The sequence below is a fragment of the Stylophora pistillata genome, chromosome 9 (genome assembly GCF_964205215.1).
Source record: "Stylophora pistillata chromosome 9, jaStyPist1.2, whole genome shotgun sequence".
Lineage (NCBI taxonomy): Eukaryota > Metazoa > Cnidaria > Anthozoa > Scleractinia > Pocilloporidae > Stylophora > Stylophora pistillata.
In genome coordinates this window covers 9,435,338-9,460,116 of record NC_142527.1, presented here as the reverse complement: position 1 = coordinate 9,460,116, position 24,779 = coordinate 9,435,338, and the positions used below count along the sequence as shown (strand labels likewise).

Sequence of the window (24,779 nt, the reverse complement as noted above, 5' to 3'; positions counted from 1 at the left end):
CACAACCAAAATCCTCCGAACCCTCCCCCCCGCCGCGTCCCCCCAACCAGCAGTCGGGTGATAAATATTTACAAGAGAATACCAAGTGATATTCTCTTGATATATTCTCTTGGTAATGATCGATCACTCACCGCTACACCTGTTCTCTCCCGTTCCACTCATCTGGAGGCTGGAATGAAATCTGAGATGTCACGGGGGGTGGAGCTGGGGGTGGGTGAAGGAGGGGCTATAGCTCTATAGAACGAGAATTAAACGTAGCTAAACCCCTCAAGTACCCTGCGAGCAGAGCCTTTTTAACCCGTCCTCGAACTGAAAAGGGAAAAAGGCTCTGCTGACGTCCTGTTGTTGCTCGTTTGAACATGCGCGGCAGTTGCCTAGAAACTGATCCTTTTCCAGGCCCCCTTGAACTATTGTGGGCGCAGATTTGGTCATCTGTGTACATGAAAAACAAAGGCGTGCGCACCAAAACCGGTTTGATTGGAGGCAAAACCAGATTGACCAGCCCAGAGTTTTGGGGTACATGTTGTAAAGGTCCAATTTTTCGAGAACTTTCCACTTATCGATCTCGAACACACTGGACTTTGCTAATTTAGTTTGCAAATTGGTGTGCTTCGTGCGAACTTACTGTATACGGGGCATTTTAGAAAATCGCAGTTAACCTTGGGTACGGGTAAATATCCCCTCCCTCCCCCGTCTCACGATGGATAATGCCTCACCACCCCTACGGAATTATTTGAATAAAAAAAGACTTCCCCTCACCTGCCGTTAATATATTACAGAGCGGGTACTATAAAAGAGTTATCGGCTCAAGAGTACCAGAATTTTTAATCTGTTGCCTACAATCAAACGTGACTTTGAAAAAACCGCATTGTATAGTTTAATTTTGGCGTGCGTAAAACTCAGGCTTTTCTTTTGTTTAGCTTACGTAAGACAGCTTATCTAGAAATCGGGCGACAGTTCTTTTACTTCAAAGTAGTAAAATAAGAAATGTATACTTAATGGCGGAGATCCCTCGCTAACGTGGTGAAAGACGTGATTAACTCGACGTTTCCAGACACTCGTTATGTTTCGACAAGCTATAGGATTCTTACTCCTAGACAGGTCTACCGCTTTTAAAAAATTATTTGCCATGGAGATCTGTGCCGGATGTGTTTTGTCACCTTCGTGTGGGTTAAATTGTATTTCTCATTGGTAGTTAGATTTTTTATTCGGATGGATCTAGCAAAGCTTAATAATAGTTCAACTTCATTCTGAATTTCTATCAGTAGGATTTTTGGTTGAAAAAGTAATCCTATAAATCATGCTTGTCATGTAATCTGTGTGTTATATATCGATCAGGTTCATTCTTTTTATTTCTCGTAAAACTGCGCCTGAAAATTTCAAATACGGTCTCTGAGAAATGTTCTTGGCCTCGAGTCTTACCCTTGTAAGCTAAGGTCCCCAAAATGTATTTGAGGAAAATGTTTTTTTGAGTACGTGCACGATTTACTGAAGAAATAAAGAAATAAAAAACCAGTAAAACAAAAGCAAATGTCTTTATTATAATTAAGTATTGAGTGTAAGTGTCAAAATTGTTATCAGATTTTTCATTGAAAATTAAAAAGACTTTCTTTTTTCTTATTAATCACAGCTTTCATTAGTTGTCTTTGAAAATGCAAATACTAAATAAATGCAAGCGAGGCAGATCATGACGTCATGATAGCTTGCTGTTTTTTTATTTCCTGCCACTAAGTCAATCTGTCTAGTCTGCATTGAAACTATACACATCGTAGGGGATTTACTTCCCTTCGTCTCCTGAAACATGTGAAATCCCGAGTGTTGTGATCGATCTACAAAGCCTTCAAAGTTTTATTTCTGGCATCTTTATTATGTCCCAGTTTAAAGTTGAAAAAGGTTTGGCTACTCGCGAAGTACAGAGCGTGTTTTCTCCAATTCAAAACCATCGACCGCTTGTCGATCGACAGAAACAGTTTGTTATGGCTTCATTCTAAGTGAATTTTCTTCTCTCCCTTTGTTTGTCATCTCTCTATTCTTTAGTCACCAAAGTGAGAGGTTTGTCAGATCTCTCTGAGAAAGCTAAAGTCAGTGAAAAGACCGAACCCTCTTCCAAGCGAAGTCGAGGGTCTGCTAACAGTAGCGAACGCCCAAGCTCTTCTCACGGGAGACAAACGGCGCTAAAGGTAAGAAAATTGACGCTAAATCTCATATGCTATCGCTGTTTGTATTTCGTTCGTGATATCGAAAGTTTATTCTCTCAGATTTTGTGGGCCGAAGGAATTCCAGCGAATGCTGTTCTCGGCTTGCTCGATGGGTTGTGATTCTTCATAAAATTAGAAAATCTTCCATTTGTATGTCATTGTTTGAAGGGTGTTTGCGTAGTTGCGCTGTTCTCTACTGGTCACACGGTTTACCACTCGCAGTGATGTTCGTTCACAAGCTCAATGTCTGTTGATAAAGGATTTTTAATTCACTGTTCATCGCATTAAAGCTATACCAACATCTCAGCAATCTTCAGAAAACAGATGTGCTTTGTAACAATTTAAAAACGAATAATTATTCTCGCATTTGTATTGGAATTTTGGTCTTTCATCGACGATTGCGGAGATAACAATTGTACGAAATCTGCTTCGTGTGGGAAGAAGAATTGACGTAGCTTCTATCTAAGATTTCGCACCCCTCCGAGCGGTTATTGCTTGAGTAAACAACACTTTTTACTTTCAACACATTATACATCATGCTCTAAAAAATTTACTTGAACATGACTGGATGTTGTGGTCGAACTTCGTGTTTCAGAACCACCTTTGATAATTAAAAACTGTTTTTCTCAGTATTTCTTTAGGTTGTCAGAGAAAATAAATTCACTTTGAATTGTTTGATTTCCTAATTTGAACAAGTAATATTGTTGACGTTTTGGCAGCGGCAAAGGTACCAATTTGAACAAAATTGATTTTAAGACTGCTCTGTGAGACAGATTTTTTGGAGGAATTCTTTGATTGCATGTCACTCTGTATTTCTTTGACCCTAGTTAAATATACAACTGCGAATTTTCTCTGTGAAATATCCAACTGCTCTTTCTATTTTTAATCCGAGATAAAACGATCATTGATATTGGGGTATGTAGAATATTGAGGCTTTTGTAAAATTATGAGGGTTTCTCGCGAGTCCTTGAAACTCAAGAATTATTACCAATCAAGGAATAAAGTAAACCAAAACATCTCTCTTGTCAAATAAAAAAAAAAAAGGCAGAAGCAAAAATAACCCAGAAAAGAGAAGGGGCAATGGAAAAATTCGAAATTAGCATTTTGATATTGATGTGTAATAATTATACACCGGTTTGAAGTGGCATGCCTTGAAGCTAAATGCGTAATTTTAGCAGATCTGTGGAAAGTTTTTACTTTAATTAATTCAGCTGTCATTGTTTCACTCTTAAGAACAAAATTGAACTCATGACTTTGTGATCAGATAAAGCATTTTTTTTTAACTTGAAAAGGAAATTGAGACTTACTGGTATTTTTGAGGATGTTGAAGACTACATTCCATTTAATTGCTTTGAGTAGACGAATGTGAATTGGTCAACTCTTTAAGTTTGTGACAAGTAACAGTCACATCTAACAATTCACCAAGATGCAAGTGCATACATTTCAAGTAATCTTTACTAGTAAAATTTTGGAATAGTGATGTGCCTTAATATGCATGCATATTGATTTGCAGGGCGCGACACTAACGGCAGCCAACTAGCTACAGTTGGAAATCTAGTAGAAATTCAGTTTTGGTTAGTGGTTTTCAATTTCCTCGAGCTAGTTTGGCTTGTAAACAAACTGAAATTGTTGTAATGTCTAAGTTGTCACTAGCCACTTGACTAATAAGGTGAAAAGTTAGTGTCGAGCCCTGATTTGCATGCAAACCAATTGCATTCTCTAAATGTTACTGGATAAAATGCAAGTGAAAGCAATATGACATATTCTGTTGATTGATTGAGGGCCTTATTTTGCTGGAAGCCTTACCATGAATTCTGATTTTGAATTAAGACAATCATCCCTGTTGGAACCCCGGTTTATTTATTGTTTTTGTGCCAGAATTAAATAGTTTCCTCAAAACTGCAGATTGAGATCCTTATAAAGTTATTTGAGCGTCTCAATCATCGATTCTTGTTATTTGATTCTTGATACTCTATTCACAAGCCTTGATTCTTGATCTTTGGTTCTTAATTTCAATTGAGTTTTGAATCAAGACTGTCAACTTACTTTTGATCAGTACTGTACATATAACAATGTATTGTAGCTAACAGTTAGAGATCACATAATATTTACCACTTTCTCTGGTACACTCAGATGTCTTGACGTTAAGTCAACTTCTGGCTGTTAACCAATGTCGTGCCCGAGACCTGTGCAGTCATGTCTGTGAGTAAACAAGTGGTTTTTTTGCGTGGAACTGGTGAATCAACTTTTGCAACCCCCACTGCTTAAAAACAATTGAAAAGGCTGGAATAGGGATGGCTTTGGTGTTATGGTGAACTGGTTTCTTTTACTGCTGTAAACAAAAGCAAAGTGGCAAGTTATTCATGCTTGTGTGGCCCAAATGACATGGAGAAAGCAGTCAGAAAAAATAAGTAAAAAAAAAGTTTGTTTTCTTCAAAATTGTTGGCAAATGTCCTATCCTGACATTGAGGTCAAATCATTTGGAAAATTTTGAATTTCTTGTCAGTCTCATTTTTTTTTTATAATTTTTTCCATCTCGAATCTTGATTACTTTGAATTCCAATTTTTTTTTTGAAGTGTTGTTATAATTTGAATAGAATTGATAAGCTAAGAATGCAAAGTTTACTTCTGTAGAAGAGCTTTGTTGCAGTGAGGCATGTGTTGTGACAAGATCATCTTTAAGCTGATTTGCAGATACTGTATTAATTAAATATAATTATTCTCTGACTTGCAGTGAGAATATTCCTGGGCCATTTTATCAAATACTGCACCAGTGTTTAATAACAGACCGATCCTGAAGTATCATCAAATATTTTTGCTCAGAGATTGACTTTAACCCCTTTCTTTCTAACATCAGTATGCATATTCTCCATACTATTCTCTACACATTTCCTAAGGAGCTGACAAGGAGAATTTGTTTAACAATCAGGAGCCTCTTTAGCTGGTGGTCATTTCCTTTATTCTTGTGACCTTTTATGTTTGACTCAGGGAGAGATATGGTAACGAAAAATTAGATACTAGTCACTGTAAAGGGCCAAAGGTTTAACTTCTTGAGCTCCAAATATTAAAGCTACTTCAAAAGTTTGTTAGAATAATAAGTCTTACCTTGGATTGATAAGATTTTATATCATTAATTCATAACTGTTAATATTAATGATATAGAAAACTGCATCACCATCAAAGTCGACACCCAGTGAGGCTGCTGGTAGCAAGTCCACAGGAAAAACAGCTCTTTCACATCGCACCAACCCGCCAAAACCTGCAACAAGAACAAAACAAACTGCTCATAACTCTTCAACAACAGTCAACAAGGTAACTACCGAACCATTACGTTATTAAACCATTGAGTTACTTTCATTTAAAATTTATTATTTCAGTTTGCACTTGGTGAAAGGAAAGAGAGTTTGTCAGGCACCTTCTTGTCATAACTAGCATAAAACAACTGCACAGATTGCTAAGTATGAGCAATTTGGGTTTTAAGGCCGAACATCGACAATAGGTGGAGATATTTTCTGCTTGAGTATTATAATAGTAAATGATATGTAGCTGTTCAAGCTTGAATTACACTGTAGATGTAAAAAAAGGAATAGCAGACTTGTAGCTGCATGGTTTATTTAATGCAAGAAGAATGACTGTGGCAAGGAAGGAAGAAAAATTAGAGAGCTAGTCATCACTTTCATTGTAGAAATTATAATTATTTATGTCCATCGTGGCAAAACACTGCAAGTACTTTTTGGATTTTACAAGTTTATGACGTGCATGTGGTGCCCAGAGCCCAGTGACACTGGAAGCCAAATGAGGGTCACTCAAATTGACAGAGTTAACCCAGGCTTAACGATTTCACATCCAGATCTCATCTATTAAGTAATTTTCCTTACTGTCTGGCATACAATTTAGGTGATGTTAGTTTAGAGAATGTCATATTGGATTAGCTGACAATCCCCTAAAATATGTTTTTCTTCAAATGAATGTCATGACTTGTCTGTTTGATATTGTTCTGATGTTTTGAGGAAAAATCCTCTCTTGGCTATTCTCGTATGAATTATACTGTCACAGTGGTAACTTAAAGGTACTATTTAGACATTCAAGAAGGCTTGATCATGTGCTACCTATTGATCTTTTAAATACATCTCATTCTAGCTCTTGAGCAACTGATTGAACTTGTGTTGCTAGAAATGATTGGTTTTTAACCCATTAATGGCCACAGCTTTTGTGAAAAAACTGTGTTTTGAAGCTAGTCGAGCAGATTTCTGGTCACTGTTGTGGTTTTAAAAGCTCAAACTTACCAAAAACCCATTGACAGCTCGTACACTCGACGGCCTTTCAATCCAAATGCAAAATGGCGGCCTGAAAATCTCGGGCACGTGCAGAAAGCAAAATTGGGTAGGCTTCATTTTGGTGTAGAGATTTTTTAGGAAACTACTCATTATTTTCAAACCACATGGTCAGAAAGGTAGGTGGGTTATGGAACAAGATTTTCGTGCAGATTTTCAGGTCAAAGTTACATGGTTTTTTGGCTATTTCTCCGATCTCCTTCACTCAGTTGTGCTCATTCTGGTATCGTTTGTAAGATATTTTCAACCTGTTCAAGTACGTGCTCAAAGTCGTGCTCCAGGGTTAAAAGTGATGACGTCACAAGGCATAGAAAGGGTGTGGGTCCACATGGGCGCATATGGGCACACTGGACGTCAGTAGGTTAAGCAGGTTGCAGTGCTGTTTTCCATTGCTTAGGGGTACAGATGAAAGTAGTTTCTGAATTTTACATACATTTATCATGACTTGAATTTTGCTCAATTTCATAATTAGAAATCGGAATTAGACAACCCCTCAGCTTTGCAGTTGATTTGAAAAGTAAATAAATTTAGAGAGTCATGAGTCAGAAAATTTGGATTTTATTTTGATGACTTTAGTTAGTAAGTTTATTTTAAATTTTTTGCTTTTAGTTATTTTTGCTTTTGTGGTCCAGATTTTCAATTCTCAAATTGTGTCCTAAAACTTTCAAATCAGTTCAAAAGGTAGCAGTTATACGAGACTATCTTCAATCACCTTGTTACCTTTTAATTCCAAGAAGTGATTAACTTGTGACTTCTCCTTATAATATCCTTACATAAACCAGGTAACAGGTGATGAGAATACTCAAACTTATCAGGAAGACCTTCATTTGTGATCTTGATCTAACTCCAAATTCTTGTAACAGCTAGAAGGGAGAATTCATGATCAAATCTAAGGAGTTAATGAGTAACTAAGTACAGCACTGCTCTCTTGGAGGGTTGTGTGAGTGAAGATTTTGCAGTATGTCCTACTAACAGTGAAAAAAAGAAAAACAACATGCACGTACTTTACATGAGAATACTGCACCAGGGAGTTTGCACTGTCAGAAGGGAAGAGGTTAAAATTTGATGCTTGAAAAGTCTAGGTTTGTTTAATACATGTAAGTTTGAAATGCATTCAAATTTATAGCTTTATGAGTGGACTACAGCAGTCAACATTGCTCATAGAAATTGCAGCACTAATTTTATAACTGATTAGTTTTTAGGGCTTTTAACGGTTCTGTTTTATGTATGTTCATATACTAGATCTTTTTACATTGAAAAAAAATCTGTTTCTGGTGCAAGGTTTAGCAGCAACCTTGGTAAAAATCTGCTGATTATCATTTATTACACATGTATAAGACCATAAATTCTTTCAAATTGAATTTTTTTCTGCCATGATTCCAAACAAATCCATACAGGGCACACGAATTCAGTTTATCCTTCAATCTAAAACCTTAACTTGAAATGGTGTGCTGTTTACAGCATATTGTTTCTGAAAGGAATCTTTCTATTTTCTTATGTAGAAGTACTCCCAACATATCACAGTTTCAGGTTCAGATGTTTAGTCACACCGTGTTGTTTAGTTATCGCTTATGTTATGAAACTTCACTTTTTTTTATGCCAGAAGTTTTAGAAGAAAAATTTCAAGATTAGAATTTATTGTCAGTAGTTACTGCCATCCATCAAGCAATGGATGAAGATTCAACATTTGACCAATACTTTCAGAATGACTTGAATTTGAATGCATCAGTGGTAGTGAATGCAACTTAATTTATTTGTGTCATTCTCAAAAGCATGCCAATGTCTTGTGTTTACAATAAATCTTTTGTATGCAAGGTTAATTACCTTTAGTGCCACTGGACTTTCTTGATTTTGCCACAGTATGCTCTTTCTGAGGTTAGAATCCCACTGAGAGGTACTTCAGAATTAACTTGATGATAAAAGTTCCTTTCTGCCACTGTTGAAACAGGGCTGAAAGGAGATTACATATCGGTATTATTATTCTATGCTGGCTTAACCTAAGTTTGTTTGCCTTTCAGCTTTGCGTCTGTATCTAACATCCCTCTCTCTTTTGCTCAAATAATGTGTGAAATCATATGAATATCTAATAAAAATTTCTTATCAATGTCGCACATAAGTATGTAAAAAAACTTGCTATTTTGAACACAATACACATTTGAATTTATGAATTCTAATCTGTGCTGTTATATGAATAATCCCTGAGAAAAGACAATAAGGTCTATTTTAAGTGGCTCAATCACCCTTTCAGATTTAGAAACTATTGTTTTGAACTTTTGATATCAAAATCATATGCTTGAACTTGTTTTTCTTGTGGTCTGATATTTCAATATTTTGTAAGAAGGAATTTTTTCCTATTTGCTTGTTTTTTTTTTCTTTTTTACAAGTTCAAATTAAGATAGCCACAGATATATTGTTAGCAGGTATCATGTATAATTTATTACTGACCTGTTCCAAATCTGCATTTAAAATAACTGTGACTTAGTGGCAGAGATGTAAATATATGCAAATAAAACATTTCTTTATTGATTGGAAAGGAAGTTCATTTGTTACCTCTTTCACAAATGAGGATATTGATAAATAGTGTTTGAAGAGCAGTATGCCTTTTATCCTTCTTTTGGATGAAAGATATTTTTATTTTACATCATGAAGGAAGCAATTTGTACAGTTTGTGAGTCAAAAGAACCAGTTATTTGTTGTGCCACTTGTGAGGCACTGTATTGTGAAGGCTGCAAAATATCCGTCCATGAAAAGGTAACAGTCGACTCTCCACAATTTAAACTCTTGATGGATAGCTAACTTTTGACAAATTTCCTTGCACTTTTGTGGCTGCTGTTTTAATCTTTTCTCCAGGGTGTTTTTATCCCAGCCTCATTATTGATTCATGTCACACACGATGATAAAAACATGTGGAGAGATTATTCTGAACAAAGCACCAAGCACATGTTAAAGGGCTGTTCAGAGAATACGTGCATAGTCCTGAAAACTTAAATCTTTCTTAATGCTGAGCTGCTGTTTCAGCTTAATACAGATATTTTCTTCTTTACAATAAATACATCATGGTTGGTGTTTTGTTTGCTAGCAGATGTAACTCTGAATAAAGATTATCATAATGATAAAATGTTTTAGATAGGTTCTTGTTTCTAGTGCAAAGCTGAATGTAGAGAGTCTGTCTGTGTATCTAAATTATATTTTTTTTATTAAATTTAATACCAGCTAGTATCCTTTTAACTGCAGACTGTTGATCAGAATTAACTCTGTCAGAATTAAATTGCGCTTTAATTTTGTGTTTTTAGGCAAAATGAAATATACACAATTTTTATTTCTTGCAAGTAGAGAATATCTTGGTTAGTTTTTTCAGAATAAATATCTTTGGTCATCTGTTACATGGACTTGCAAAAAATGGGATCAGTCAACTTTGAATTCTGCTTAATCATAAAACTCTCTAAAACACAGTCACTATCAGGAACCTTAATTTTCACTTTAATTCTGCATATTTTAATGTTGATTGCATTTATTTTAATGTTGATTGCATTTATTTTAATGTGATCATTTTGCAGTTATTATTATAATAATGATTAATTTCTCATCTCTTTGGCATTTTCCTCTTTCCAGCTTAGATCGTCTCCTTTTCTCTTACTAAAAGTTCATTCTGATTTACTTAACTTGCAATTTCATAGCTTTACTGGAAATGTATTGTAATCTGTTTACTGTAATCAAATTTGTTCTTCATAATAATTTTGATGGGATAAAATCACTCTCTGAAAGCAAAGCAAAGTGATCTACCTACTTTTTCAAGGAGCTTTGGTATAACTTACCCTAGTGCATTATTTAGCACATACATATAAGAAAGTTAGATGATGATGAATATATGAAAAGACCATTATTTGTAGGTAGATTTTTGCAGGTTGTTCAAAGTTCACTTGCATGTTAAATTAGCAAATTTGGGTCAAAACAATCAAACATGCAGACTGAGTCTTACATGGGTAACTTCACACTTTTGAGAGCAATTTTTTTTTACATGATTTTTTCACATGGTGTTCTTTCACATTATACTTTCACATGGTGTTCTTTCACATTATATTTTCAAATGTTGGAACCAGGACTTTTCTAAATCTTAATGCATGTGAAACTCTCAGATGCAGGTTCATCACACACCTTGAATCACATTTCTTAAATTTTAAAAGTGTTTCACATGTGGGCCAGATGGGATTCTTCTTATACTGCCTAGAATCCCAGGTGGGAGGTGGGATCCCTGTCAGGATCACCTTAAGTCCCAGATGGGATCTCTCTTATCCTTCCTGGGATCCCAGGTGGGATAACCTTGTCCCAGGTGGGATAGATGGGATGCCACCTGTATTGTTGGGATCCTGCCATTCCCACCTGGGATCCCAGATGGGATTGGCAGGATCCCGCCTAAATCACTGCTGACTTTTTACCTGGGTTGTGACAGGCTCTTAGCCAATGAAAAAATGTGGTATGCAGATAAAGTTTAAAAATTGACAGAAATTGGTACATTTTCTATATGCTTATTATTTGTGATTTTTTTGCAGAGTTGTGCAGCTTCTCAGCAGGACAAGCAATCTCCTGGCTCAATTACAGGTAACTCCTGAATTTTGGGTTAATTGTACTCTCAAACTTGAGGCAGCTAAATCTTTTTATCTAGTACACATAATAAAATAGTAGAGTTACATAAAATAATTTTGTGACTCAAATCTGAGAAGGGCTAGTGAGGCATTTACACAATGCACTGATGATTTTAGTCCCCAATGACAAGGTATTTGTTAGTCTTGCAAAAGACATTGATGGACACCTCAAAGATATTACAGTAAAAGCCTGCGGACAAGCTGCACTTTTTTTTCCAAAAATTGTCACTAGAAATAGGGGGTGCGGCGTATCTGCGGGAATATTTGAAAAAGGTGTTGTGAATGTCCATTTTCGCATCCGATCGAATGCCTGGTTACTAAGCTTTGAATGTTCTCCTCACGTTCTTGTTGTAATGCAAAATCTATGAAAAAACTGTGTTGAATGAAGAAATTCCTGTCAACAAATACCAGAAAAAGACCAATCTTATGTCAAAGTAGGTAGATACGATGTTCATTATACTAAAGTGCTAAAATTGCGGGTAACACTTTGAAGTATTTTCTGCTGCAATATTAATATTGAGTTTACATTTGATGAACAGTGGAGGAAGAAGACTTCTCAAGACCTGACTTTGGATTTCTTTTGATTTCTATCAAAAAACTTTTTTTCCAAAATTTGAGCTGCTAAATTGAGGATGCAGCTTATCTGCGGGTGCAGCTTATCCGCAGGCTTTTATGGTAATGCCCAAGAACATGAACTCTATAATAATTATTATTGTCACTCAGGAGGTCACAGAGAAAATATGAACTGATAAAAAAATTAAAGCTAAACAGTCTGAACAATCAAACAAACTTGCAAGGGGGCAAGCCAAAATTCATATTGTAGCCTGCAAAATGTGCTTTAATGCCCAAAAGATTGATACTAATTATGTATTATTTTGAATCTAAAATAAATTTTCCTTTGCAGATACCTCAGCAACTAAAAAAAGGTCAACCAGTCAAGGTGTAAATCCTTTGCCACGCACAAAAACAACAGCTATTACAAAGCCATTATCTCAAAAGCCTGTGAAAGAACCAAACAACAAAAAGAAAAGTGAAATTAAAAAAGAGAATAGTTATGATGCCAGTGATAGTGACTCTGAGAATGGCAGCATAGATCGACTCAACACTGATGGTGACTTTGGCTATGAGACTGGTTCCCTTGACGACAGTGATGTATCAACAGGGGAGTTGCTTAGTCCATCAGCCAGAGATGAGAATAAGACTATTTTAACAACTGACCAAAGTAGAAAGACTGGTTATTTATATGCTGAAGTTGAATTTGGACAAGTTTTGGCATCAAAGGAAGGAGATGTGGCTGCAAAGAATTCAGAGAAATTTGATTCAGGAGGGGGGGAGTTAGTTGTAGTGGACAGCAGTGCAATTAGTGATCACAAATCTTACACTTATGCAGGAGATGAGTTCCGACCATTGATTGTGACAGAACAAGGGGGAATCTCTGCCCCTGTTGAGGCAAAGAAGAGCTCTAAGAGCTCTAGAGATGAAAATAGCAATGGTGACAGGCAAAGTGCAGGGGGCAGAAAAAAAATGGTAATGGAATATGAAGAGGTTGAGGTCATTGATGGTGGTTATGACAGAACAAACATAAAAGTGACATCCGCCAATCAAAGGAATACGGCAGAGACTGACAACTCACATACTTTGGGTCCATTAAATGATGTTTATGCTGTAGTGCAGAAAAAGCCAAAGGAAACTGATTGTAATGATAGTGGAGGACAGAAACAAAATAGTTCAACACAGAGGCCTACTCTTGAGCTGGGTGATGTTGCCCCATCAATCCCAGGTGGACGGAAAGACTCCAGTATGTATGAAGCTATAACAGGAGAGCTTCAGAATATGATTATGGCTTGTGATGAGGTGTCTCTAGATCAGATGTCATCCAGGACTAGTGTTGATGAGAGAAAAAGTTCTTCAGGAGATAGGAAGGTTCCACCGCCTATTCCAAAACCTTATTCAGGACCTGGCCTGAACTCTCAAGCATCAAAGGAACCAGTAATGAAAGAACTGTCAGAAAATTCTGATAGAGGTACAGTGTTAAAGTATTTTAATGAGAGAATTCTAGATATGAGAAGCAGAAACCTTTGGTTTGTTTTTGGCTTAAGGAAAATATATAGTTATCTTGAATTTTGTTGTTCTGATATCGTGGCCAGCTTGGAAGGTGGACAGCAAAAGGTATTAAGATGTATCTGAAATTCTGAGAGCCATGTTTCATAGACATCTCTGGTTTTATTGTTTTGTTTTTTTTGTTTTTTTTGTTTTGTTTTATCTGTATGGTTATATTTTCAGTTACTGTTGGTAGTCGTTTACAGTTAAACACAATTGAGCTATCAAACACAATCATTTGCTCCGACGAAGGGCTAACACTCGAAACATCAGCTTTTGTAATTACAATGGCCAATTTACCATTTCAACTTTGTTGATATATCCAAATTACAACTGAGCTATGCCTAAACTGGCAGATAAGTCTTTTGTGTAGTATGATTATCAACTGTAAGAGAATTCCTTGCTCCTTGGTAATTGTTAACTCTGATAAGACTTCTGTTCAGTCACCGTCACCATTCACACAATCTCCTCTCAGGACTGAGTGGCAGTGGGGGCAGGGTCTAGAGGGTGTCAACCCCCTTCCCCCCCCCCCCCCATACAACCTGTGGGTTTTTAAACCACTTTTCTGAAACTCAGATTCTTCCAATAACAGTGTATCACCACACAACTTGAATTTTTCAAAACTTACTTATCTTGAGCGATCTCTTAGCTCTTTTACGTGCAGGTTCTATTGTAGGAAAAAAATCCATCTTTTCCCAAATCGTAGTCTAGACCCCCTCTTCCCTCATAAAAACCCCTAGAACTGCCCTTAGAATGGACTTCTCTCACTGGATGGTCAGATTCCATAATCAGTTTGACATATTAGTCAGATGTGCCTGTCTTTCTAGCAGGCATATTATTTGACAAATGATTTTTGAATTTGGTGATTTCCAACTGTGGTGATTGGTGGTTGAAGCCCCCACAAAGATTTGGAACCCCCCCTCCCCCATACTTTTCTTTGAGGGAACAGAGAGAGAGAGCCTGAGAGTGAGACAAGAGATAGAGAGCCTGGGAGTGAGGTTGGATCTCCTAGTAACAAGAGAGATAGAGAGCCTGGGAGTGAGGTTAAGATCTCCAAGGAGTAAGAGAGAGAGAGAGAGAGAGAGAGAGAGAGAGAGCCTAGTGGCAAGGATGGGATCAAATGAATTAGAGCATCAGGAAGGTTTTGGTGAGAATGAAAAGCCAACGAAGGGGAAGGGGGTTTGGCAAATGCTTTGTGTCTTCCCCCAGCTTTTCCCTAATCTTACCAATCCACCACAGTGTCTTCAACACTCTTTTAGAATCTTGAGGACTTGCCTGCCAGACAAAGTGTTTATTATTTGCTCTCTGTGATCAGTCTGGCTCATCATTTGGAGGCACATTTAATTTTATGATTCTAGGCGTACATGACACCTGATTTCTTGAAAATGAAATATTTTGTTACATGTTCATGTTGATTTTTATGTGTGGTCCACAGAACCTGCAGAGGTTCCATCACAGCCAGTTTACGCTGTTGTCCAGAAGAAACAAAACGAAAAATTGAATGATAAATCCTCAGAAGAAATCAGTGACACAACACCTGCAGGTAATGTCTTGATTTATTTTCTTAAGTGCCCCAACTGTTGTGTAAACCATCTACTTTAGATTTATTGTGTTGTGGAAAAATATCAAATCTGGCATTAAAACACAATGAAATGTAGACAGGAGATGAAGGTGTAGGTTATGTCTTGAAAAGAGTATTTGTAAACTATAATAATAGGTTCAGTGATTGTTGAAAAGAGATCTTTTAAATTTTCTTTTTCATTTTAATGAACGATGAAAGAGATGAGCAGTCTATAGTCTTGGGAATAAGAGGATTGAAACTTATCCTCCTTCTCCTCCCTCTCCCTTTCCCCACCCCCTCCCTCTTCCCCTCCCCCTTTCCCTCCAATTCCCCTCCCCTTTCCCTTCCTGTTCCCCTCCTTTTTTCCCTCCTGTTCCTTTTCCCCTCCCCTTCCCCTCCCATTCCATTCCGTCCCCTCCCCCTTCCCCTTCCCCTTTTCCCCCTTCCCCTTCCCCTCCTCCTCCCCCTTCCCCTTCCCCTCTTCCTCCATCTTCCTCTTCCCACCCCTTCCCCCCCTCACCCCTTCCCCTCCTCACCCCTTCCCCTCCTCACCCCTTCCCCTCCCCTTCCCTTCCCCACCCCTCCCCCCACCCTTCTCAGTTACAAAAATAGATACATAGTGATTGAATTTGCACTTAACAGATATGAAGGCACCAGGTAACCAGCCTACCTATGCTGTGGTGCAGAAGATCCCAAAGCCAGAACTGAATGGTTCAGTTGAATCTCTTGATCAGCTTAGAATACCAGGAGCATCTGGTGATGATGATGACGACTCCAGTGATGAAGAGATGCCACCACCACTCCCTTCAAGGTTACCAAACCTTGAACACACCATGAAAAGGACAGATCCTTCTCAGAATACTTGCCAGTTTGATAAAGTACCAAAACTAGAAGAAAAGTCAAAGGAGGGTGGTTTCAAATTATTTAAAAAGAAACACTGCAGACAACTTTCTGATGGAAATGTAACTGCTCAGTTAAAACAGGACACTGGAAACAGTGATAGTCTTGCGTGCCAAACTGAAAAGAACCAATTCCATCATCGTAGATCAAAATCACATGCGGACATCGTGACACTTGAAGAAACGGGTGACGGCTCATTGAGTCCCAGAAACACCATTGAAAATTACTCGGAAATAATAATTCCATCCAATAAAACAAAGAATTCCTCAGACAAAGTTACACCTGTCCAACCTTATTTGGAAGTTGACATAACAGAGCCTCCCTCGACACCTACAGATTTTAACAAAGAGGTAACATCCATGGGAGGGGATAGTGAGGATCAAAATGTTTCCTATGAGCTACCTGAGGGCTGGAAGGAAGTGAATGGAGATAATGGTACTTATTACTGGCATGTTGCATCTGGAACAACTCAGTGGACCATGCCTCAGGTTGCAACCAGACCTAAGGTGAGGCCTTTTTTTTGGTAATGCTAGGTCTTTAATTTGTTTTGGATTTTTTTGTGCTTACAGTCTGGAATATGTATAATAGCTATTTAAGTAGAGGGCGGGGGTAATACATATATCTTATTAACCAAGTGCGAGGGCTGTACTGGGAGAATATCGGCCCAAGGTCTTGACAGTGTGGACCAAGCACAGCGAGGTCCATACAAAAAAGACCGAGGGCCGATATTCTTCCAGTATGGTCCCGAGCAAGCTTGGTTAATAAGAGATTTATTACACAACTGAAGTTCAAAGGGACATAAGTGCGGTATCATTCGGGACCATTCGGGACAGTGCCCGGTCAGTGCCTGTTCCATTACTGAGAGAATATTGAACGGTAATAGTAAGAGCATTTTGATTGGTTGATTTTAGTTATTGGCCCTCTGACTTCCCAAGGCGTGTAATAAAGGAAAATATTTGGCTGCAGGTATTGACGGATTGAGTGTAAGCATCCCCACTCTTTCTCTTACCTTCTTTCTTTCACCCCTCATCTGGCAGGGCCAGAAGGTCTTTTGTCTGACCCTTCTCTTGCCATCTTGTACAGCCCTCATACAGTTATTTTTTTAGATTATTTTCATTGAAAGCATGTGAGGGATGAAAAATAGATCAAGTTCTGTTTCAAAGGCAAATATAACTTAAAACGTACTTTTTCTAATATGATCTAGAAGAAATCAACTGAAGAAGCCAAACCAGCAGAAAGCACAGAAAGACAAAAGGTACCAATATTCCACATAATTCTTTTTTCATACCTGATGTTTACAAAGTTTGAAGACTTTGGATGTGGGCTACAATTTGATATTGTGTGCTGTGACTTAGATGTACCTCTCTGCGCAATAAAAAATGCATGTAAATGACATTTTAGAGAATTTTTAGGAGTAAATGAATACATATTAAGCTTTTTCTCTGCTGCATTGCAGCTAAGGAAACAAAGGTCAAAGGACTTGGGATTGTTTATTTCCTTCAATCCCAAAATTGTATTGTTTATCATTTCTTCACACTGCTCAATATGCGTTTCTTGTAATTTTAGCTGTGGGGATTAGGTTTTAAATCAAACAACATATCCCAGTTTTATTTGTTCTCCACATCAAATGTCTACTTGATAATGTATTTACATTGTAAGGTAAATTAATTACTTGTAGGTCACCTGAGGGAGTGAAAGGACTAAATATTTTATTTTGTGAATTTTTTTGTGTAGGTTTTGAGTTTTCCTGTGCACTCCATGGGTTGGATTGAGCTTGAAGAGAGCCAAGTTGCACCGCATAACATGAGTGAAACTATCTCTGATTGTATTTCTACACTGGCACAGAAGAGAAAGGATCTCTGGCATACTGGAGAAACTTGGGGAGAGGTAAATGCTTATTAATTAACTAATTTATTTATTTGATACATGTAAGCATTCAGTTGCATTTAAGCTTGGACTTGTCCTACCAATTATGCTCTGTTTGTGGCAAAAAGGGTTTGTTTTAAGATCATGACTTTTGAACACAAAAAAATTATCACCTTTTAAACTTTTTTCAAGAACCTAAAAAGTTACCTATTCTTTGTTCATGGTTCATTGGTGGCAGACTGCCTTGTTAAATGCATATGTTTTTTTATTAAGTGTTAATTTTTAAATTTGCCTTCCTTGTTTTAATGGTTATTTAAATCATCCCACCCCCCTCCCCCCCACCCCACCCCCCCCAGGGTAAGGACATAAGATTGTTGCTGGAAGGAGATACTCTCAAGCTTGCAGAACCAAGGACCAAGGCCACCCTGCTTGTCCAACCTGTCTCTAAGATGAGGGTGTGGGGCGTCGGCAAAGAGGATCAGAGGTAAGTGTTTTGTTATCTCAAGATTTTAGTATAAAGTAAATTTGTGGAAGGTTTGTTGACATGACATTACTGTAAGTTTCCTGTTGTAGAAAAAAAGAACATAAACTTGATGGACAATAAAAAAATGTTATTTGGTGTGTACTGGTAGTTAAACAAACAACACATTGATAGAAATATTCACCATCCCTTTAACAACTTCAGCTCTCAATGAAAACAGAGCTTTTTGATTTTTGATGTTTTTTTTTCTGAATTGTGAGTCTGAACACTCTGTATAATGGGGGTTGGTTTCTGATAAAAGGGACTGTGGTCCCTGCATCCTGGTGAGTGTTATAACATAACCAAAGTAAAGTGTGCGCTCTGATTGGTCAAATTAGCATCTCCCATTTGCCCATGGGTGTATGCTGCTGACGTGAGCAAATGCAAAGACTATTTTTCCGCATGCGATTGTTTTTTCTGGTCGCGTAAGATTTGTTGAATAAAAGGGAACTCTTTAGCTACAATGTTATGTTATAAAACAAATGGTAAACACCATAGTGTACACTATTGAGTTATGGATGCACCTGGGAGGTTTGCTAAGCACTCAAGAAGCTAGAGTCGCTCTTGGCTATTGCCTCGTGCAACTCTTACGCTTCTTTCGTGCTAAGCAACCTCCTGCGTGCATCCATAACTCAATAGTGTATGCTGTGATGTTTACCATTTGTTAAATATGACAAGTTATAGTTCACCACTAAATTTTCTCCGGTTCTTATTGGTTTAAATCGATCACGTGATGTGATAGTGTTCATCTGTGGAGAGACACTTTCAGCCTGTAGTGCCCGCCCGCAGAAAATACCTGGATGGATAGTGCCCGTCTGCGGAAAATACCAGGATTGATAGTACTCATCCGTGAAAAGTTTTGAATAGTTTGACGGCCACAAAGTTAGGCAGATCGGAAAAACAGTGACTTTTCAATTCTGACAGGTATAACGTATTATTTGGCCAATGTACAGTTGCGAATTATTGACATTTGTGACAAGCTGTAAGCGCGGAAGAAAATTTAGTGGTGAACAATAAAAATAATAGAGTGTTTATGTCTCGGAACTATTGGTCTGATAGTTGCCCCTTGGAAATTTGATGTTCTTAAAACAAGCATATTTGTTTTAAGAACATCAAATTTCCACGGGGCAACTATCAGCCGATAGTTCCTCAATAGAAACACTCTATTGTTTAAATAATTTGGTTACACCAACTGAGTTGTTAATTGTATTCAGGGTTCATACGGGTCCTGGAAAACCTGGAAAGCTATGGAATTTTATTTTGACATTTTCCAGGACTGGAAAGTCCTGGAAAAAGACTACAGGCTCTGGATAGTCCTTGAAATTGGCTAAAAATCAGGCAATAAGGTTTTCAGAATTTACGTTATAAGAAATGTTTTTTATAGACTGCAAGGAGAATTGATTTTAAAATCTTAAGAATGAAAGGGTGAAATGTGAAGTTTGGAGTCCTGGAAAAATTAGTCTGAACCTGGAAAAGTCCTGGAAAATTCCTTGAAATTTGTTTTTGAAAAAGGGTATGAACCCTGTGTATTAAATGGCCATTATAAAAGCTGTAAGAGCTGATGTTTCAAGGTAGGTATATTCTTTGCAAAGCTACACACCTTTCCTTTCTTTTTTTTTTTTTTTCTCTTTTTTTTTAACTTAATCTAAATTTTCATTCAGCACCTTTGATTTGTATGGTTTATCCTATAGTTTAAGGAAGCCTATACTTTATAAGCCCCTAGCTTCTAATAGGCTTCCTTGCTGTTACCTTTTCAGTTCCTTTGATTTTGAAGTTAATTTAGTTAGAACAGTTCTTTTTATCTTTGGTGTATCATAAATTTTGTATTCGGTAAATTTTTTTCTGGTAATGGCAAATAAAATGAATGAATGAAGTGTTGTTCCTCTGTCAGAGTGAAATGTACTTTACTCTGATGGAGGGCATGAAATGCTTGAAATGTCAGCCAGTTTTAGAAGCTCTTTACATTGTCCATTCACATTTATTTAACAACTCAGTTGTTAAAAGCAAATTATCTGAACATGCACAGACTGTAGCTGCCCATAATTGCTGTTTATTCACGATATTTATATCGCCAATTGTGTGTATTTTAGGGACTTTGCCTATGTTGCCCGAGATCCTTCAACTGGTAAGCACAAATGTCACATGTTCCGTTGTCATGGGAACATATCTGGTCGTGCAATCACCAATGCCTTACATGATATGTGTAGCAAGATCCTAGAGGAAAAGAAAAAGGCACAGGAAAGCACTCGGAAAATATCTGCTCAGAAGCCTTGGTCAGATATTATTAATACACCACCTCCTTGTTCTGCGAGAGGTACATTGTTATTAATAAATAATATTTTCAAATATTGATTGAAGAAAATATTGATTAATGCAGCTTGGCTAGTCATGGTCTTCAAATGTGCCCCGTACATTTGTAAATATTTTCTCGTCATTTGCATTTTTTGTTGATCTTTGTGATCCCTTCCCTGATCACGTCACCTGATCACCCCAGTTGAGAAAAGTCCTGTAAAAGGATTGTATCCATGACAGAGACCCTATCTCCTGTTAAGTCTTCTAAATTCTCCTGACATTATTTAGTAACTGTTCTTATTACACGACTCGGGTAGTCAGAGGGCCAATAACTAAAATCAACCAATCAAAATGCTCTATTGCCGGTCAATATTCTCTCAGTATTGGACCGGGCACTGTCCCGAATGGTCCCGAATGATACTGCACTTGTGTCCCTTTGAACTTCAGTCATATAATAATACTCTTATTAACCAAGCTTGCTCAGGACCGTACTGGAAGAATATCGGCCCTCGGTCTTTTTTGTACGGACCGAGCGCAGCGAAGTCTGTACTGTCAAGACCTCGGGCCGATATTCTCCCAGTATGGCCCTCGCGCTTGGTTAATAAGATATATTTATTACCGAGTGGGAGGTCTGTATGGGAGAATCTTAACCAAGGTCGCCAGTACAGACCGAATGCAGTAAGGTCTGTACCAGCAACCGAGGTCAAGATTCTCCCATACAGACCGACCTAGCTCGATTAATAAGATGTTTTTTGTATGGCTGTATCTTATATGCCAATTTTTTATATTCTTTGTACCTTTTTTTTCCAGACCAGTCTAGATGCCGTTCTAGATGGCAAAAACTAGACTGCTTTCAATATTGATTTCACCCAATCAAATTTGTGAACTCAGTAGTTCCCAGTCCTTTTGAGACACAGCCATATAATATCTCCCTTGTATCAAACAACCATGTCATCAGAATATAGGAATATATTACAACAAACAGAACCCTTGATTATCGAACAAATTCTCCCTTACATTATCATGGAAAATGTAAAGAGAACAGTATAGAGAATATGCATACTGTTGTTATGGGTTGTTTAATGGTTGCCCTTCCTTTTCTTTTTTTTATTTTTGTTAATCCTAGGCCTATCATGTTAGTGTTTGGCTATCCTAGCAAATTATTGTTTTTTAAATATTGTTATACATCAGTTAAATGTCAATCCAAATGTGATACAGCCTTTAGGCTACATTCATGTAATTAAATTCAGAAAGGAAATTTGATGAAAACATGGAATTGGAAAAAAAATACGAAGTAGGATTCCATTTCAAGGTAGCATGCTTTGTGTGTGCCACCCCGAGCCTCAGGAATTGTTGAAGTTAGGCATCATTAAAAGGAAATACAATGTAATGTTCACTTTCTGTAAGTTAGGCATCGTTGAAAGGAAATACAATGTAATGTTCACTTTCTGTAAGTTAGGCATCATTACAAGGAAATACAATGTAATGTTCACTTTCTGTAAGTCAGTGGATATTGTTCAATGTTGTTTTGCAGATAATGCCAGTTTTAATGAAAAACCCCATGTAGAAGCAAAGAAGAGCTTTTCTGCTAGATATGTTGGGAGCATAGATGTTCCAAAACCAACAGGTTAGATAATGGCAATTCCTTGTTTGAGTTTTACTTGGGACTGATCTCAATATGGAGGTATTATTACTGATAAAATTGGCTGTGGAGCTAATTAAGTTTGTAGAGGGTTAGATTTGTTTCATTTAAGTTCAGGAATTTGGATGTTAACATAACTGGAATGGCTTTGTTTGTTTAATAGTGTTTTTTGAAACACTTTAATTTGTTCATTTTTCAGGGGTGGAAGTTTTGAACAAAGCAATAAGTAAAGTAACAAATAAAGCTGGCAGTGCTAGTGGATGGAAAACCATTCTCATTGAAATCAGTGTATCGAACATCAGGATAACAGATTGCACTGTGAGTTACTTTCTATCGCTTCCCAGCTTCATGATAACCAGAAAAATTCAAGATGGGTGAATGTGATAGTGCATGCTGTAATAAACCTGTCAGTAATGATTTTGGGCCTCTGGGTTTTCAATAACACTTAGCCAGAAAATTGTTACCCAAGCAAGCTCCTAAGGATATGGGAGAAATCGCACATTTTGATTGGACTTGTCTGAACAGCGAATCACACTTTACTTTGCAAATATCACTATAATTGTTCCTACTTAGTGACAGTTCTCAAATTTTTTCTTTGCCAGACCCAAGAACTAATTTCTGAAGACCGAGTTAGATTCATGTCTTTCTTTGGTGTTGGAAAAGATGAAAGGTAAATGAATTACTAGATGCATTTAAAGTCACCATTTTGATCACATTGCACTCATGATGGTACTGGCCTTGATATAGAGGGTGGCAAAGCAAAGGGTTTATAAGTGATGCATGATTCAGCCCAAAGATAATGTGTGATGTGTGAGTGTTACAGAAAGGCAACAAAAGTTGAGAGGTGTAATTTTCCTTCTAAAATTTGTTGTATGTGAAATAATGCAAGCAAATTGAATTTGTTAAAGAATCCACACACTTTTCACAAAGAGTAGGGAAAGTGGCTCCAAATGTTGTGGTCTGGCCTTGTCTTTGTTTTTACAGGCCCCAACTAAATCAGCTTTGAGGTGAAGAAGGCTAGCCTGTCTAAATATTACTTATACATACATACCTACATACATTCCTTCCTGTATTCTTGTATAACATCAATTTCATCTTTGCTGATAGTCTGACTGCAAATTGTTGTTATAAAATCTGAAATGTATTTTGATTCCTAAACAAATCCACACCAACCATGAAATAAATGTGGAGGTCAATTTGTCACTTATCATCTTATCTACAGGTCTAAAGATGATTATTTTATATATATCTTATTAACTGAGCACGAGGGCTGTACTGGGAGAATATCGGCCCGAGGTCTTGACAGTACGGACCAAGCGCACTGTGGTCCGTACAAAAAAGACCAAGGGCCGATATTCTTCCAGTACAGTCCCGAGCAAGCTTGGTTAATAAGAGATTTATTATACGACTGAAGTTCAAAGGGACACAAGTGTGGTATCATTGGGGACCATTTGGGACAGTGTCTGGTCCAATACTGAGAGAATATTGACCGGCAATAGAGCATTTTGATTGGCTGATTTTAGTTATTGGCCCTCTGACTGCCCAAGTCGTGTAATAAATAATTGTATTGTTTGCTATCAGATTTCCTTCATGGGAAACAAAGAACACACCTAATTTTCCTGACTTATAATGTGTGACTTTGTGGCTTACTTGGCAGTCTTGCCCAACTGGCATCTGGCACTGTTTCAGTCTTTATTGAAGACTAGATTTTTTCAGAAGTCTTATTTTATCATGGCTCAATTTGCAGTTAATAGATCCATGACATATCTTATTTTTATCCCAAAATAGACTCTGTGGTTACATTGTGAGCACTGCCCCAGATGTATTTGTGTGCCATGTGTTCCAGTGCTCACCCAATGCTGCTCCTCTTACAAAAGCATTGGCTGAAGCATGTGAGGTAAGATTAGTAAATTCTGTTGTCTCATTTCCCTTAAGAAATAAAGAAATTGTCCTCAGGAGCTGTACTCTGATTTCCTCCTGCACTTTACTGCCCAGCGTGTTATGGAACAAACTTTTTTGATTATACATTATACATTCTTTCAATTCTTTTTTTTTTTTTTATCTTTTTGGTTATAATTTTCAGTGTTTTTTTTTTCCCTTGTCTTTTTCCTTCATTTTCTGTTTGTTTTTTGTTTCTAGTAACTTGTCAGTCAATTATCCAGTCAATCAGTCTTTCTGTTTGTCTAGCTGTTTGTCTCTTTGTCTGAAAAAATTAATTTTTTGCAACAATTGCAGCTGCGTTTCCAAAAATGTGTTGATGCTCATCCAAATATTATACAGAAAAAAGCAGCAGCTGAGCAGGAGAAGGTGCGAGAAAAATCTGACAAAGAAAAAGATAAGGTACAAGAAGGCTGTATGTTAGTCAAAAATACAGTTTATAATTATAATATAATCAATTACATTTGTATTTAACAGTTATTTGCCAAAGGTGAGGTGAATATCGTCGAATAATCCCCGAGACGAAGTCGAGGGGATTATTCGACAATATTCACCAAACCTGAGGTGAATAATTGTTTTAGTATAATTTCAGAGCTGAACAACAGAGAAATTTCTAAAATCATAACATTTTAGTAACATTTATAAACATTTTAGTTTAACACTTTATATAAACCACGCGGAACGGTTTATATAGCGTCATATAAGGAACCGCTCGACCAATCAGATTGCTGGAAACTCTTTGTTCAGCTCTGAAATTATACTAAATAAAATTACAAAGTAGAAAG

At 37.2% G+C, this 24,779-nt stretch overlaps 1 protein-coding gene and 1 long non-coding RNA gene across 7 annotated transcripts in view; one reads left to right on the top strand and one right to left on the bottom strand.

The window, feature by feature from the left end:
* The window catches only part of LOC111341611 (uncharacterized), a 36,119-nt gene that overhangs the window by 3,569 nt on the left and 7,771 nt on the right, over window positions 1-24,779 (top strand). For 2 of the 5 annotated variants that reach the window (XM_088732374.1, XM_088732371.1), the window contains exons 2-16: window positions 2,038-2,180; window positions 5,361-5,510; window positions 11,083-11,131; window positions 12,080-13,198; window positions 14,711-14,818; window positions 15,479-16,242; window positions 16,941-16,991; window positions 17,471-17,623; window positions 17,959-18,086; window positions 20,213-20,436; window positions 21,949-22,041; window positions 22,256-22,374; window positions 22,659-22,726; window positions 23,845-23,953; window positions 24,292-24,396. In XM_088732374.1, coding sequence (XP_088588500.1) covers window positions 2,038-2,180; window positions 5,361-5,510; window positions 11,083-11,131; window positions 12,080-13,198; window positions 14,711-14,818; window positions 15,479-16,242; window positions 16,941-16,991; window positions 17,471-17,623; window positions 17,959-18,086; window positions 20,213-20,436; window positions 21,949-22,041; window positions 22,256-22,374; window positions 22,659-22,726; window positions 23,845-23,953; window positions 24,292-24,396 — 3,383 coding nt within the window. Of the gene's footprint in view, window positions 1-1,752; window positions 1,894-2,037; window positions 2,181-5,360; window positions 5,511-9,070; window positions 9,284-11,082; window positions 11,132-12,079; window positions 13,199-14,710; window positions 14,819-15,478; window positions 16,243-16,940; window positions 16,992-17,470; window positions 17,624-17,958; window positions 18,087-20,212; window positions 20,437-21,948; window positions 22,042-22,255; window positions 22,375-22,658; window positions 22,727-23,844; window positions 23,954-24,291; window positions 24,397-24,779 lie in introns of those variants that run through there. The other 3 variants (XM_088732373.1, XM_088732372.1, XM_088732375.1) reach the window with 3 other exon arrangements.
* LOC111341612 (uncharacterized) lies at window positions 1,519-8,718 on the bottom strand. 2 transcript variants are annotated; one of them, XR_015991441.1, is made up of 4 exons: window positions 8,357-8,713; window positions 5,304-5,457; window positions 4,311-4,530; window positions 1,519-2,445 (listed from the first exon to the last, which is right to left on the bottom strand). It is a non-coding gene; the product is annotated as an uncharacterized LOC111341612 (long non-coding RNA). The 2 variants fall into 2 exon arrangements; XR_015991440.1 differs by lacking the exon at window positions 1,519-2,445 and adding an exon at window positions 7,253-7,395 and having other exon boundaries at window positions 4,342-4,530; window positions 8,357-8,718.